A 15,093-nucleotide genomic window follows, 5' to 3' on the forward strand; every position below is an offset into this window, starting at 1 on the left:
GCAGGCGACACAATGACACTATAGACACGCTCCGTGTCACTAGTTAAAATTGCTTATTTCTCTGGATTTAAATATTCCTCGAAATATTTGGGATAATGTAAGTACACAAGTCAGCAAAATATATTACACTGTTCTAGTGGTTTTTGGATATTTTAATAAAAAAATCTTACATGTTGTGCCTTTAATGCAAGATTAATGCATAGTGCATATATTTATCAAAATGCTGCTCTCTACCTGACTCGTGAGTTTATGGACACTGAATGTCTTTCCTGAGGTAAATGTAAACACGTCATCAGAGAAGCACTAATTAAATGTCAATTATTTCGACCCTTAAAAACAGCTTTGGATGAAACCAAAAGTTTCAGCAAAAAATGTTCTTTGTTGTCGAAATTTCGGTGCATCACTAAATTCTTAGCTGTTTATTATTATTTTTTATTTACTGTTATTCAATGACAATGTTATGCTGTTGTGTGTTTCTGACACTCACACGTAGAGATGATTGACGCGTGGATTGACGCCCAGTGAGTTCATCCAGTTCCTGAAGGTTCGCTCCTCTCTGGTCTCTCCTGACAGACATGAGAACATGATCACATCAGTTTAACATGATCTCTGAATATTGATCAGCAGCTTTACAATATATTGTAAACTAATTTATTTCTGTGATGCGCAGCTGTATTTTCAGCATCATTACTCCAGTCTTCAGTGTCACATGATCTTCAGAAATCAGTGCTGCTCAAGAAACATTTCTGATTATTATTATTATTATAAATATTGAAAACAGTTGAGTACATTTTTTTCAGGATTCTTTGATGAATAGAAAGATCCAATGATGGATGGATGGATCTTTTTGCAATATTTTTTAGCTGATAAAAACAACTTCTGACCATGGCATTGATCTATTTCAGTTCCCATTATTTACTTTCCATCATGTTGCTCCAAACCTGTATGATGTTTTGAAGAGTCTTGGGAATCAAACCGTTTCGGTTTCCATTTACTTTAATTATATGGACAAAAAAGTCAATGGAAGTCAATGGGAACTGAAACGGTTTGGTAGAAACCTCTTGTTTTGGGTTCAGCAGAAGGTTTGTAGATTAAATGATCTGACGGTTCAGACGGACTCACCCTCGATGGCGCTCCAGTCGATGTCCTGGTTCTCTGGCTTCTTCAGAGCTGGGTACTTGTTGAAGAGGTTGGCCACGTAGGCCAGGTTGAGTTTGGGGTTTCCTCGCACCACGTCTGTGGCCGTGACGAACTGACGGCATCCGAGGCGCTCTGCCTGCTCCAGCATGGTCTCGGCTCTCTTCAGCTCGTCTTTCTCCTGCGATGGCGAGATGATCATGTGTTCTCAGTGCTGTCTCAATGTGTGCATGTTAATGATGTACTGATGAGCGGTTTCCTCACCCGAATCCCAGACATGTCGATCGGGATGGCCGGGACGCCCTCCTCGTCTCCTTTGGGTGCCACCTGGTTCAGGATGTTGTAATAGGCCTTGGAGTCCTTCAGACGACAGTGAAGATGAGGTTATGAGCGCTGTCTCCATCACAGTGCTTCCGGCATATTTACATTCAGAGAGCAGCTTCATTTACACTGATTTACAGAATCACAGCAGGACCTACATGATAGTAGAGTCGCTCGTAGATGGATGGATGGACAGATAGATAGATGGATGGATAGATAGACAGACAAGAGAGATAGATGGATGGATGGCTAGACAGACAGAGAGATAGATGGACGATGGATAGATAGACAGAGAGAGAGATGGATGGATGGATGGCTAGACAGACAGAGATAGATGGATGGATGGCTAGACACGGAGAGAGAGATGGATGGATGGATAGATAGACAGACAGAGAGATAGATGGCTGGATGGCTAGACAGAGAGAGATAGATAGATGGATGGATGGCTAGACAGAGAGAGAGATGGATGGATGGATAGATAGACAGACAGAGATGGATGGATAGACAGACAGACAGAGAGATGGATGGATAGATAGACAGACAGAGAGATAGATGGATGGATGGATAGATAGACAGAGAGAGATAGATGGATGGATGGATGGATAGACAGAGAGATGGATGGATAGACAGACAGACAGAGAGATGGATGGATAGATAGACAGAGAGATAGATGGATGGATGGATAGACAGACAGAGACATAGATGGACAATGGATAGATAGACAGAGAGAGAGATGGATGGATGGATATATAGACAGACAGAGAGATGGATGGATGGATAGATAGACAGACAGAGAGATAGATGGATGGATGGATAGACAGAGAGAGAGAGAGATAGATGGATGGATGGATGGATAGACAGAGAGATGGATGGATAGACAGACAGACAGAGAGATGGATGGATAGATAGACAGACAGAGAGATAGATGGATGGATAGACAGAGAGATGGATGGATAGACAGACAGACAGAGAGATGGATGGATAGATAGACAGACAGAGAGATAGATGGATGGATAGACAGAGAGATGGATGGATAGATAGACAGACAGAGAGATAGATGGATGGATGGATAGATAGACAGACAGAGAGATGGATGGATGGATGGATAGACAGAGAGAGAGAGATGGATGGATGGATGGATAGATAGACAGAGAGAGAGATGGATGGATGGATGACTAGACAGACAGAGAGATAGATGGATGGATGGATAGATAGACAGACAGAGAGATACATAGATGGATGGATGGATAGATAGACAGACAGAGAGATACATAGATGGATGGATGGATAGATAGACAGAGAGATAGATGGATGGATGGATAGATAGACAGAGAGAGATAGATGGATGGATGGATGGATAGATAGATAGACAGAGAGAGAGGTAGATGGATGGATGGATGGATGGATGGATATATAGACAGACAGAGATAGATGGATGGATGGATAGATAGACAGAGAGAGAGAGAGATGGATGGATGGATGGATGGATGGATGGATGGATGGATGGATGGATAGATAGATAGATAGATAGATAGAAACAACAACAGCAATTCATTTCGTCCTAAATATTGTGTGGATGTAATTCTTTTGAGGAGAAGATATTTAGGCTGTAAATGTTTGAGCGTGATGACTATGAATGTGAAGAGCCCTGCCGCTCTATTTCTGAGCTACATTTGACCTGACTCTGTGCATTCAGATACAGAGCGAGAGACAGAGAGAGAGAGATGGATGGATGGATGGATGGATAGATAGACAGACAGAGAGAGAGATGGATGGATGGATGGATGGATGGATAGACAGACAGAGAGAGAGATGAATGGATGGATAGATAGACAGAGAGAGAGATGGATGGATGGATGGATGGATAGATAGACAGAGAGAGAGATGGATGGATGGATAGACAGAGAGAGAGATGGAGAGATGGATAGATAGAGAGAGAGATGGATGGATGGATGGAGAGAGAGATGGATGGATGGATGGATGGATGGATAGACAGAGAGAGAGATGGATGGATGGATGGATAGATAGACAGAGAGAGAGATAGATGGATGGATGGATAGATAGACAGAGAGAGAGATAGATGGATGGATGGATAGATAGACAGAGAGAGAGATAGATGGATGGATGGATAGATAGACAGAGAGAGAGATAGATGGATGGATGGATAGATAGACAGAGAGAGAGATAGATGGATGGATGGATAGATAGACAGAGAGAGAGATAGATGGATGGATGGATAGATAGACAGAGAGAGAGATAGATGGATGGATGGATAGATAGACAGAGAGAGAGATAGATGGATGGATGGATAGATAGACAGAGAGAGAGATAGATGGATGGATGGATAGATAGACAGAGAGAGAGATAGATGGATGGATGGATAGATAGACAGAGAGAGAGATAGATGGATGGATGGATAGATAGACAGACAGAGAGATAGATGGATGGATAGATAGACAGAGAGAGAGATAGATGGATGGATGGATGGATGATTTGATAGACAGACAGAGAGATAGATGGATGGATAGATAGACAGAGAGAGAGATGGATGGATGGATAGACAGAGAGAGAGAGAGATAGATGGATGGATGGATGGATAGACAGAGAGATGGATGGATAGACAGACAGACAGAGAGATGGATGGATAGGATGGATGGATGGATAGATAGATAGACAGAGAGATAGATGATGGATGGATGGACAGAGAGAGAGATGGATGGATATATAGACAGAGAGATAGATGGATGGATAGATAGAGAGAGAGATGGATGGATAGATAGACAGACAGAGAGATACATAGATGGATGGACAGATAGACAGACAGAGAGATAGATGGATGGATGGATGGATGGATAGACAGAGAGATAGATGGATTTCTCGGTCTATGGTTCAGTCTCAGCGTGGTTACCTTGATGTCGGAGCTGAAGTTGTTGATCTTGGAGCAGCCGGCCTCCTCCAGGTGATAGTTAGCCCAGCGCAGCAGCAGCTCCTCAGGAGACAGCTTGACCAGATCCTCCAGACTCTCTCCATCCCTGAGCAGAGAGATCAGAGCTGCACACACACACACACACACACACACACGGCATGCGTTAGATCAACACACGTGTCGGTTACTCTAAAGAAATACGCAAACTCTCAACATTCCCTAATGTTAGTATTTGGTTATTGTTTTAACCAAATAAATGTTCCAGGAATAACCGATAATTATGTTCCAGGAATGTTCTATTTTAGATTTGTATTTCTTATAACCATGAAATAATGTTCTCTGAACATTGCAGGGAGGTTTTTAGACAACATTAAAATTACATAAACCAACTAATGGTTGATTTTAGGTTTATAGTACAACCATAAATTAATGTATACAAAACATTCCCTCATGGTTTCATTTTTACAACTATAAAATAACTTGTACAGAATGTTCTCTGATGGTTACTTTTATTTTTACAGTCATATATTAACTTACACAGAACATTCTCTATTTTAAAGTTGTAAAAATATAACCTAAAATAGCTATTAGGCAACATTCTGTAAAGTTATTTTATGATTGTAAAGCTAACCTAAAAACAACTATTAGGAAACGTTCTGTTTAAGTTAATGGCTTGTGTGTGTGTGTGTGTGTGTGTGTGTGTATACCTACATGCCTTTCCCAGCACTAAATGCTGCCTGCCCTCTTTCAGGTCCTCTGCTCCGATGTTCACCACGTGGCAGCCGATGGCGGAGGCAGAGTTCAGCGCCAGGTTCAGATTCTCCTGCACATTTACACATGAACACCAGCATTAAAACCCAATAAAACAGCAGTGAGTGAGACAGTCCAGCAGATCGTGGACGGACCTGGATGGTGAAGGGCGTCAGCTTCTTCTTGTTGATGGTTCTCTCGTCGATAGTGTCCGGCACAGACAGGTTGATCATTTTACTGCGAACAGAGCGTAAACACATATGTGACCCCGGACCACAAAATAAGGGTCAATTTTTTTTTTATTGAGATTTATACATCATCTAATAGCTGAATAAATAATCTTTCCATTGATGTATGGTTTGTTAGGATAGGACAATATTTGAAAATCTGGAATCTGAGGGTGCAAACAAATCTGTTATTGAGAAAATCATCTTTAAAGTTGTTCAAATGAAGTTCTTAGCAATGCATATTACTAATCAAAAATTAAGTTTTGATATATTTACGGTAGGACATTTACAAAATATCTTCATGGAACATGATCTTAATATCCTAATGATTTTTGGCATAAAAGAGAAATGTATAATTTTGACCCATACAATGTATTGTTGGCTATTGCTACAAATATACCCCAGCGACTTAACACTGCTTTTGTGCTGCAGGGAGACATATGTCTGACGAGTGAAATACGGTCGTGTTGAATGTGAAGGTGTTTTTGCGCTGCAGTACCAGAGCACGATGCCGTCGCCCACCGCGGTGAACAGATCGTTGGAGCTGGGATCCATGGGAACAACATGCTGGCAGTCCGGATCCTTCTCCAGCGCTTTATTGACCCAGTTCACGAACGCCACCTTCTCCTCCTCTGCACACGGCACACAGAACACAGTTAGTTAGAAAAACCTTGTTTTCAAATGTTTCTATAACGTTAAAATGTCCAGTTTTCTTGTTGCGATTAGAATGTTATTTAAAGGTTACAAAAACGTTTTTTAAACGTACTACTAATTTTATTTTCACCCAAAATATAATGTTATTTGAACGTTTATTTTTCATATACTAAGGACATTAAAATGTCCAGTTTTCATCATGATTTTAATGATATTTAAAGGTTACAAAAACATTTTTTTATAATGTTCTACAAACTTTAGTTTTTAATCCAAATATAACATCATTTAAATGTTTATTTTTCATATTTTAATAACGCTGAAACATCCAGTTTTCTTGTTGTGATTAGAAAGTTATTTAAAGGTTACAAAAACTTTTTTTACTCAAAATATAGTGTTATTTGAACGTTTATTTTTCATATTCTTGAAGGACATTAAAATGTCGTTTTCTTCTTGTAATTTTAAAGAAAACATTTCTTAAATGTTCTACTAACTTTATTTTCACACAAGATAAAACGTTATTCATATGTTTATTTTTTAATATTCTTAAGAATGTTAAAATATCCTGTTTTCTTGCCACAATTCTAACGTTATTTAATGGTTACAAAAAAGTGATTTACCCAAATTATAACATTATTTCAGTTTATTTTTAGTATTCTGAGAACACTGAAAACGCAGTTTTCTTGTCAATATTACAATGCTATTTAAAGGTTGCAGAAACATTTCTTACAATGTTCTACTAATTTTATTTTTACCCAAAATATAACATTCAAACGTTTATTTTTAATATTCTAAGAACTTTAAAATGTCCAGTTTTCTTGTTGTCATTAGAATGTTGTTTAAAGGTTACGAAAACGTTTATACAATGGTGATCAAGTACAAATAACATCATAAGGGCATTTAGAGAATGTTGATCATTATAAACATTATGAGAACATAATATTAATAAAGTTATAAGAACATTCCATAAACATTTTTTTAAGAACATTTTGTCCAAACAGTTATGTAGCTCGTATGTAAATCGTTAGTGGAAGTTGTGAGCATGTTCCCTGTTAGCTGGGCTCCAGCATCAGGATTATCAAAGGCGTTTGCGCTGGTCTCACCGGAGTACGAGTGCTGCGTTCCCGACTGTTCCGAGGTTCCGGCCACTGAACAGATGCCCTCCTTCTTATTGATGGCCTTACGGAAGGTCTTGGCCACTTCTGAGCTCTTCAGGTCATGGACCACCTGAGACAGACGGGTTTTGCTTAAAGTTTTTGCTTAAAACAAGAGCAGCCAGAGGAGTACAGGATTTTTTGGCAGTGATGGCAGAGCTGTGACTTTTGACCTGACCTTGGCAAACTCGTCGAAGGTGATCTTCCCGTCCTTGTTGAGGTCCATGGTCCTGCTGAGCTCCTGGACGATCTCACGCACGCGGTATCCCGGCAGAGGCAGGTTCGCCACCTTGAAGAGTTCGTTCAGCTCATCGGTGCTGATGTGACCGTTACCGTCCACATCTGTGGGACGAGGTCAAAGGTCAGTGCCAACGCATGATCTGAATCACTCTCATGAACTCACTCTTTTAATGAATCACTCAAAAAAAAAACTCAGAGTCTCTCAAATCCATATGTAGATTGTGTTGTTTCAGTTTTCATTTTAGTTTTAGTCATTTTATGTTTTCTATTTAGCTTTATTATATATATTTTTCAGTTCAAGTAATTTTAGCACTTCAACTTATTCCTTTATTTTTTATTTTAATGTAATTTTGAATTTTAAGAGTTTCATTTGATATTTCAGCATTATTTCAATGAGCAAAAACATTTTAATAGCTTTTATGACAGAGTTTTAGTGCCACGTTAAAAAAATCTACAATTATGAGATTAAAGTCGTAATATTTTGAGAATAAAGTCAATGTTTCGATAATATAGACAAAATTACGAGAATAAAGTCTAAATGTTTCGAGACTAAATTCGAAATGTTTCGAGAATAAAGTCTAAATGTTTTGAGAATAAAGTCGAAATATTTGAGAATAAAGTCGAAATGTTTCGAGAATAATATCGGAATGTTTCGAGAATAAAGTCGTAATGTTTCAAGTATAAAATTGTAATGTTTCGAGAATAAAGTCGGAATGTTTCGAGAATAAGGTCGTAATGTTTCGAGAATAAAATCGTAATGTTTCGAGAATAAAGTCGTAATGTTTCGAGTATAAAATCGTAATGTTTCGAGAATAAAGTCGGAATGTTTCAAGTATAAAATTGTAATGTTTCGAGAATAAAGTCGGAATGTTTCGAGAATAAGGTCGTAATGTTTCGAGAATAAAATCGTAATGTTTCGAGAATAAAGTCGTAATGTTTCGAGTATAAAATCGTAATGTTTCGAGAATAAAGTCGGAATGTTTCAAGTATAAAATTGTAATGTTTCGAGAATAAAGTCGGAATGTTTCGAGAATAATGTCGGAATGTTTCGAGAATAAAGTCGGAATGTTTTGAGAATAAAGTCGGAATGTTTTGAGAATAAAGTCGGAATGTTTCGAGAATAAAATCGGAATGTTTCGAGACTAAATTCGAAATTACGAGAATAAAGTCTAAATGTTTTGAGAATTAATTAGAAATTACGAGAATAAAGTCGGAATGTTTCGGGAATAAAGTCGGAATGTTTCGAGAATGAAGTCGGAATGTTTCGAGAATAAAGTCAAAATGTTTCGAGAATAAAATTGAAAATGAGAGAAAGTCTAAATGTTTTTCGAGAATAAAGTCGAAATTACGAGAATAAAGTCCAAATGTTTCGAGAATAAAGTCGAAATGTTTCGAGAATAAAGTCAAAATTATGAGAATTAAATTGTAGCAATTAAAGTTGTATTATTTTGAGAGTTAGCCTATATTGCGCATACAGATAGCCCGGATTGGGAGCACTGGGAGAAGTTGCCAGGCCACCGGAATTGATTTGAATATGTGTGGAATAGGATTATTAGCAGAAATCATACCATGTGTCATACAGTATACTTGCAGGGACAGTATGCTTGGAAATAATATTTCTCATCTTCGATTGCACTCATTATTTGTAGTGCGCCAACCACCCAATAATAGCAATAAGCTTTGTGCTTTTGGTACTTTTAATAAAACAAAGCCTCAGCTTTTAAATTATGCCAGTTTTATAGCGAAATACAAACAATATGTCTTGTAATAATGTGTTTTTCATGCTCTTTAATGATGGATTGCTGTATTCCTGTGAATCAGTTGTCTTTTTGATTACAATGAGACATTTGTTTCATTAAATTATACTGTTTTCTTTGTGAAAATTTCAATGTCTGTGGCGTCCAACCTTTCATTCCTCACGTGTATTTAATTAAAAACAATGATAAAAGGCTCTAAAGGTTGAAGTGGGCTCCAACTTAAGTTATATTGTCTTTTCTGAGGTATATAACTTTAAGTGAATATTCACAAGCTGTTTTATTCACGGTATAATACAGTAAATTATTAGAAATAATATTCAACATCTCAAATCCATTCATTATTTGTAGTGCGCCAGTCACCCAGTAATCGCAATAATTTTGCCTTTAATATAACACAGCTCAGCTTTCAAATTCTGTCAGTTTTATCACGAAATACAAATTATAAACGTGTTTTTCCTCTTTATTTCAAGTTATAGCCTGATATAAATGTGAAGGAACATCAGAAGGCATGAAAAAAAAAAACCAGTAGAGCCTAATTTAATAAAACGAATTACTTAATGTAATCGGAAAGACGACTGATTCACATGAATACAGCGATCTGTCACAACACATTAAAGAGCGTGAAAAACACATTATTACAAAACATATTGTTTGTATTTCGCTATAAAACTGACAGAATTTGAAAGCTGAGACTTTGGAATTTCTCCCAGTGCTCCCAATCTGGGCCATTTGCAAAAGCAATATTCTCAAAATATTATAACTTTAGTCTTGTAATTGCTATGACTTAATTCTCATAATTTTGACTTTATTCTCGAAATATTTCAACTTTATTCTCGTAATGTTGACTTTATTGTCAAAATATTTTTACTTTATTCTCGTAATGTTGACTTTATTGTCAAAATATTTTTACTTTATTCTCGTAATGTTGACTTTATTGTCAAAATATTTTTACTTTATTCTCATAATTTTGATTTTATTCTCGAAATATTCTGACTTTTTTCTCGTAATTTTGACTTTATTCTGAAAATATTTTGAATTTATTCTCATATTGCTACAACTTTATTCTTGTAATTTTGATTTGTTTTTTTTCCTCAAAATATTATGACTTTAATATCATTTTTAAAAAATTATATATTTTTTTTATCGTGGCACTAAAATGCCATTGTCAGTTTTAGTTCAGGTTTAGTTAATAATAGCAACACTGGTTTGAATCAGTGTAATGAACTGATTCTTTTAATGAATCATGTTTACATTGTAATAAATGGCAATTGGATTAAAACAAAAGTACTATTATTTTTGTTAAGAAATGTGAACAATTGATTTGGAAAAAAGCACTAAAAGAATCATTAATGAAATGGCTGAGGAGCCAGAATCGTTTAGAGGAATCAGATATGAAAGAGTTATTCATGAATCAGTTCAGTCTGCTTCCTCTATTGTGTTTGACTGCAGATGAAGCTGCGTCTGAATGAAAATGTCTCTTCACTCACCCACTTTACTGAAGGCCTCTCTCATTTCCTCCATCTCCTCCGCTGGGATGTGTGATGTGCCCTCCATCTTCTCCTGTCTCGATAAATCACCTGTCAATCAGAGAGACAGTGTGTGTGTTGATGAACTGAGATCTTCACTATACTGATGGAGGCCGTCTGATTGGCCTGAGAGTGTTTTCTATAACAGTGCGATGTGAAGATGAACACATCCAGAGAAAAGTTTGAGCAAGAGCTTCGCACCGGAAACACAGACAGCTGCTGCTGCTGGTCTTTGAATAACAGCCTGTGGTTTGAGGAGGAGAAACTAAAACTGCAGCTCAACATCAGCATAGCATACGCTTGAGAACGACCAACTCTTACTGCAACGGACAGCAATGCCGGTGAACATTACTGTACTTCACAGCAGATCTAAACAACCAGAGAATAAAACATCAGCAGATCCAGATAACAGGAAACATTTTCATGTTCTGGCAAAGTCATGAACAAACGTTCTTCCAATAACTTTAATAGAACATTTATTCAGAGTTCTCTGCTCTTTAATGATGTTCTCAAAATGTTAGCACAACATTATTCATACACTGTTCATGGAATGTTTATTTCTGAAACGTTCTAGTTGGGGTGTTTATCTAGCATTCTTGTTTCAGAACGTTCAGAACATTCAAAAGTAACGTTCCCATGATGTTTGCAAAATGATAATGTAACTTTTGCTTAAATTTTTATTTTTAGAGTATTCAGAGAACGTTCAGAACAAAAAAACATTTCGTAACAATCAAAACATTAGCAAAACGTTCTTGGAACTAATTTTTATCTGGTTATCTGGTCTTTAATAACTTTCTCAAAACGTTAACAGAAATGTCATTTATGAATCGTTCATGGAACTTTTCATTTCTGAAACGTTTCTCTAACGTTTCTTAAATGTTACTACTTGTTTCAGAACTTTCAGAGAACATTCAAAAGTAACGTTTGCAAAATAATACAATGTAACTTTCGCTTAAGCAAACAAAAACGTTTTTAAAACATTTAAAATATTGGATGTTTCTAGCATTTAGAGAACATTCAAAAGTAACATTCGCAGAATGTTTGCAAAGTGATCAAATGGAATGTTTACTTAACATTCTTACGACCAAGAAAAAACATTTTTAAAACATTTAAAAAAACTGGCCATTTTGAACATTTGGAGAACATTCTGAAATAACGTTTTCATAACTGGGGATTATGGCCATGTTGGAAAAGTCTTCTTCAACTTAGCTTTGTTAGGTTGGGTTTGGACTTCCTGCTTGTGAAGGTGTGAGATGTTTCTGAGACGTGAGTGAGATCCTCTGATTGTCACGTTAACAAATGCAGGAATATGTCAGTGATCATGGAGGAGGTTTAAAGCTAATGTTTTTAAACCCAGCTGTGACATTCTTGTAAGTTTACATCTCCAGAAAACAGTCTATACTGAGAGAAAACTAGCAAAACTATAAATCTGTTTTTAATAAGAGCTCATTTGTGTTTTGTTCATGTAAATCAGACGGATGCTTTTATCAATGCATTTAACATGCAAATGCTGCTCTCTTTAAAGCGACGTCTGTTCACAGCAGTCAAACAATCAGATGCTCGTTTGCATCTTTTATGGCAAAGATAAGCCCTTTTATTTTATCAGCACAAATGTTGCACTGAAAACTCCTTTCTCTGTCTTTAAACACTTGAGCAACAGAACAACTGCTGCTTATTTCAGTATCATTTCAAAATGTCTGTTTGCCATGTGCATCACATGCTCTGAGCTTCCTCTTTCAGACGTGTTTGTTTCCGCGCTGCATGATGACGGCCTGGAAACTGATATGATATCATGAAAACTTAGTGAAGGTGTGAACGAAACTTTAAGGCTCAGAGATGAGATAGAGAGCAGATGCTGGAGATCAAGCTGCAGCTTCACATCAGAATGAATGCAGTCGCTGCTCAGATCAACCGCAGTTTCCTGTTTCACTTTAACAGCACAGCAAAGCTTCACTTCTGCTTCAGATTACACTCAAAAACCCCCAACACTTCATCAAACCGACACGTACATCACTGAACACACAGCAGGCCTGAACGGCTGAGAGAACACTGAAAATATGCCATTCAAAATAAAATTAAGCTTTATGATTCTGAACCTACACTGAAAAAATATTGGTGTAGAAACTATTTTCACTCAGAAATTTCAAAAACAATTACAAAGAAATGATGAGTAACTCATAGAAAAACTAACATAGTTTTACTTGTAAAACATACTCCAATTTTGTTTTATTTTTCATTTATTTATTTTTACAGAGAAGTTGTAAACAAAGATTATTGGAGTGTTTTACAAAAAAAACTACTTCACAATTTCACATTCAGTTCAATGTGTTATTTACCATTTCCTTGTAATTATTTGTGAAATTTACTAGCAATTTGACTGAGTACACCATTTTTTGTTCAGTGCAATGTCATTTGTAATAGAAAAACAGCATTTTTTAATTAAATTAAACGGCATTTGCAAATATAAGTATTTTTACTATCAGATGTTAGTCCTCGACTGTATGTCTGCATTTAATATTAATCTAAACCTGAGAAGTCAAGAAACTAATGAAATGCATGAGAAACACAAACCTGCACAATCTTTATACACTTAAAAATAAAGCTGTTTCTGTGTTCAGCACACCTGATCAAGAACCGAAAGCTTCTGCTTTGAGATCAAGTGCTGTATTTTGAAGAGTGCAGCATGTTTTCTGTCAGAATGAGCTCAGATCTAGTGATGATCAGAGATGGGTTTGATGAGTTTCTCTTACCTGCAGACGGACGCTGGGCTTCAGGCTGCTTCGGAGTCTGGACGCGTTCAGAGGAGCTGCAGCGACTCTATTCAAATGTGAGAGGAAGGAAGTGACTTACAGCGGCCTACACGACACTCGAAACAGGAACACGCACGCTCCATGTCTTTATAAGGTAAAACGCTTGGCATCTGCACACTCAAACAAACATGATGGACGTCTGACAGCATCTGACACACTTCTGAGATCTGACTGTGCTGAGGTTTGATCTTCTCAATGGATCCATTCAAGAACGTAACCACACGTTTGGATCAACTAATGTCATCATTTAAGAATCATCTTATGATTTGCTGCAAATGTTTCCACATTCAAATGGTCCACCAGGTTTGGATTAAAGGAAAAATTCAATCAAAACCAAAAATGTGCTGAAAATGTGTTCACTCTCAGGCCATCCAAGATTAGGCACTGCATGAAAAGGGTCAAATCTGGTAATATCTGGTCATGGTAAACTGCCGTGTAATTTCAGGTTTGCCGGATGTATGTGGAAATTACCTGAGCCAAGTTACACAGAACAGTACATTTCCAGAAATACCCATGTACTCCGGTGTACACGGACATATACAGGAATCCGTGAAGTTTCATGGACGTATACGGCTGAAACACTGCTGGTTGTGAGGACTGGTGGCTGTCAGACCTTTAATATGTTAATGACCAGCAGTTAAGGTGCTTACTGTGTTCTCAGGTGGAGGGAGGGGGTGAGCTAGGGAAGTTTCACAAAACAGCCTCAAAAAAGTCTTAAATATAGCTAGCCTTATTATTTTTGACAGAGCCATTAGAGAATGTCTCAGTTACGTACGTAACCCTCGTTCCCTGATGGAGGGAATGGAGACGTTATGTCATGACGACATATGGGGATTTACTTGGAAGCCCCAGTCATCTCTGACTTTAAGAGAAAACGCCAATGAAATTTGGCTAGTGGATTTTGCATACCTGAGCCACTCCCCGTGCATACGGGTATAAATAGGCGACAGGTGCATCCACTCTTCAGGTTTTACGCAGGGTTCACCGTCGAGAGAACTCTACTGGAGGAGGAAAAAGGCGTTCGCATCCCCGGGTGAGGGGGAATGGCGCAGCAAGCGTGACACCAGCCGGCTCTTCCCCCACTTACATGCCACATACACTTTCAAGATGGAGGGTGACAGCCTACGCTCCAAACTTTCTTGCAGGAAAGAAAGCACTACTCCGATCGTGCATCTTCGGGGGTCTTCCTGGTGAAAATTTCCGCAGATTGTGAACAGACTCCACTTCAAGGCAAAAAGCTTGCCTCGTAGAAAGGGGTCTGGCCTGAGTGATAGTGACTTCCACCACCGGTGGGAGAACACTTAGGTCTGCCACGGTCCGCTCGTATCTGGACGCGGGTGACAGTGGTGCCAAGCCCCTGAGAAAGGAGCTCCTTCCTCAGAGGGATGCGCCAGGGAGGGGCTGTCACGAGGAGCATGAGTTCCAACAACCAGGCCCGGGTGGGCCCGTACGACGCAATCAGCAGGGCCTGTTCCTCATCCTCCCTGACCTTGCACAGTGTCTGTGCGAGAAGGCTCACTGGTGGAACCGCATACTTGCATAAAACCCGAGGCCAGCTGTGTGCCCGCGCGTCTGTGCCGAAGGGGGCCTCGGT

The 15,093-nt window shown here is 38.1% G+C and overlaps 1 protein-coding gene across 1 annotated transcript in view; it reads right to left on the reverse strand.

Annotated features, from left to right (window-relative positions):
- LOC107685450 (plastin-2-like) overlaps window positions 1-13,558 on the reverse strand; it is a 20,400-nt gene extending 6,842 nt beyond the window's left edge. The window contains exons 1-11 of the mRNA XM_016482036.1: window positions 13,440-13,558; window positions 10,651-10,740; window positions 7,345-7,508; window positions 7,116-7,239; window positions 5,861-5,993; window positions 5,290-5,371; window positions 5,096-5,207; window positions 4,367-4,515; window positions 1,402-1,497; window positions 1,123-1,318; window positions 488-566 (exon numbers count right to left, since the gene is read on the reverse strand). Of these exons, the coding sequence (XP_016337522.1) occupies window positions 488-566; window positions 1,123-1,318; window positions 1,402-1,497; window positions 4,367-4,515; window positions 5,096-5,207; window positions 5,290-5,371; window positions 5,861-5,993; window positions 7,116-7,239; window positions 7,345-7,508; window positions 10,651-10,717 (1,202 nt within the window). The 5' untranslated portion in view covers window positions 10,718-10,740; window positions 13,440-13,558. The remainder of the gene's footprint in view (window positions 1-487; window positions 567-1,122; window positions 1,319-1,401; window positions 1,498-4,366; window positions 4,516-5,095; window positions 5,208-5,289; window positions 5,372-5,860; window positions 5,994-7,115; window positions 7,240-7,344; window positions 7,509-10,650; window positions 10,741-13,439) is intronic.
- Window positions 13,559-15,093: the final 1,535 nt, after the last annotated feature.

Source organism: Sinocyclocheilus anshuiensis, unplaced genomic scaffold (genome assembly GCF_001515605.1).
Source record: "Sinocyclocheilus anshuiensis isolate Anshui unplaced genomic scaffold, SAMN03320099.WGS_v1.1 scaffold661, whole genome shotgun sequence".
Lineage (NCBI taxonomy): Eukaryota > Metazoa > Chordata > Actinopteri > Cypriniformes > Cyprinidae > Sinocyclocheilus > Sinocyclocheilus anshuiensis.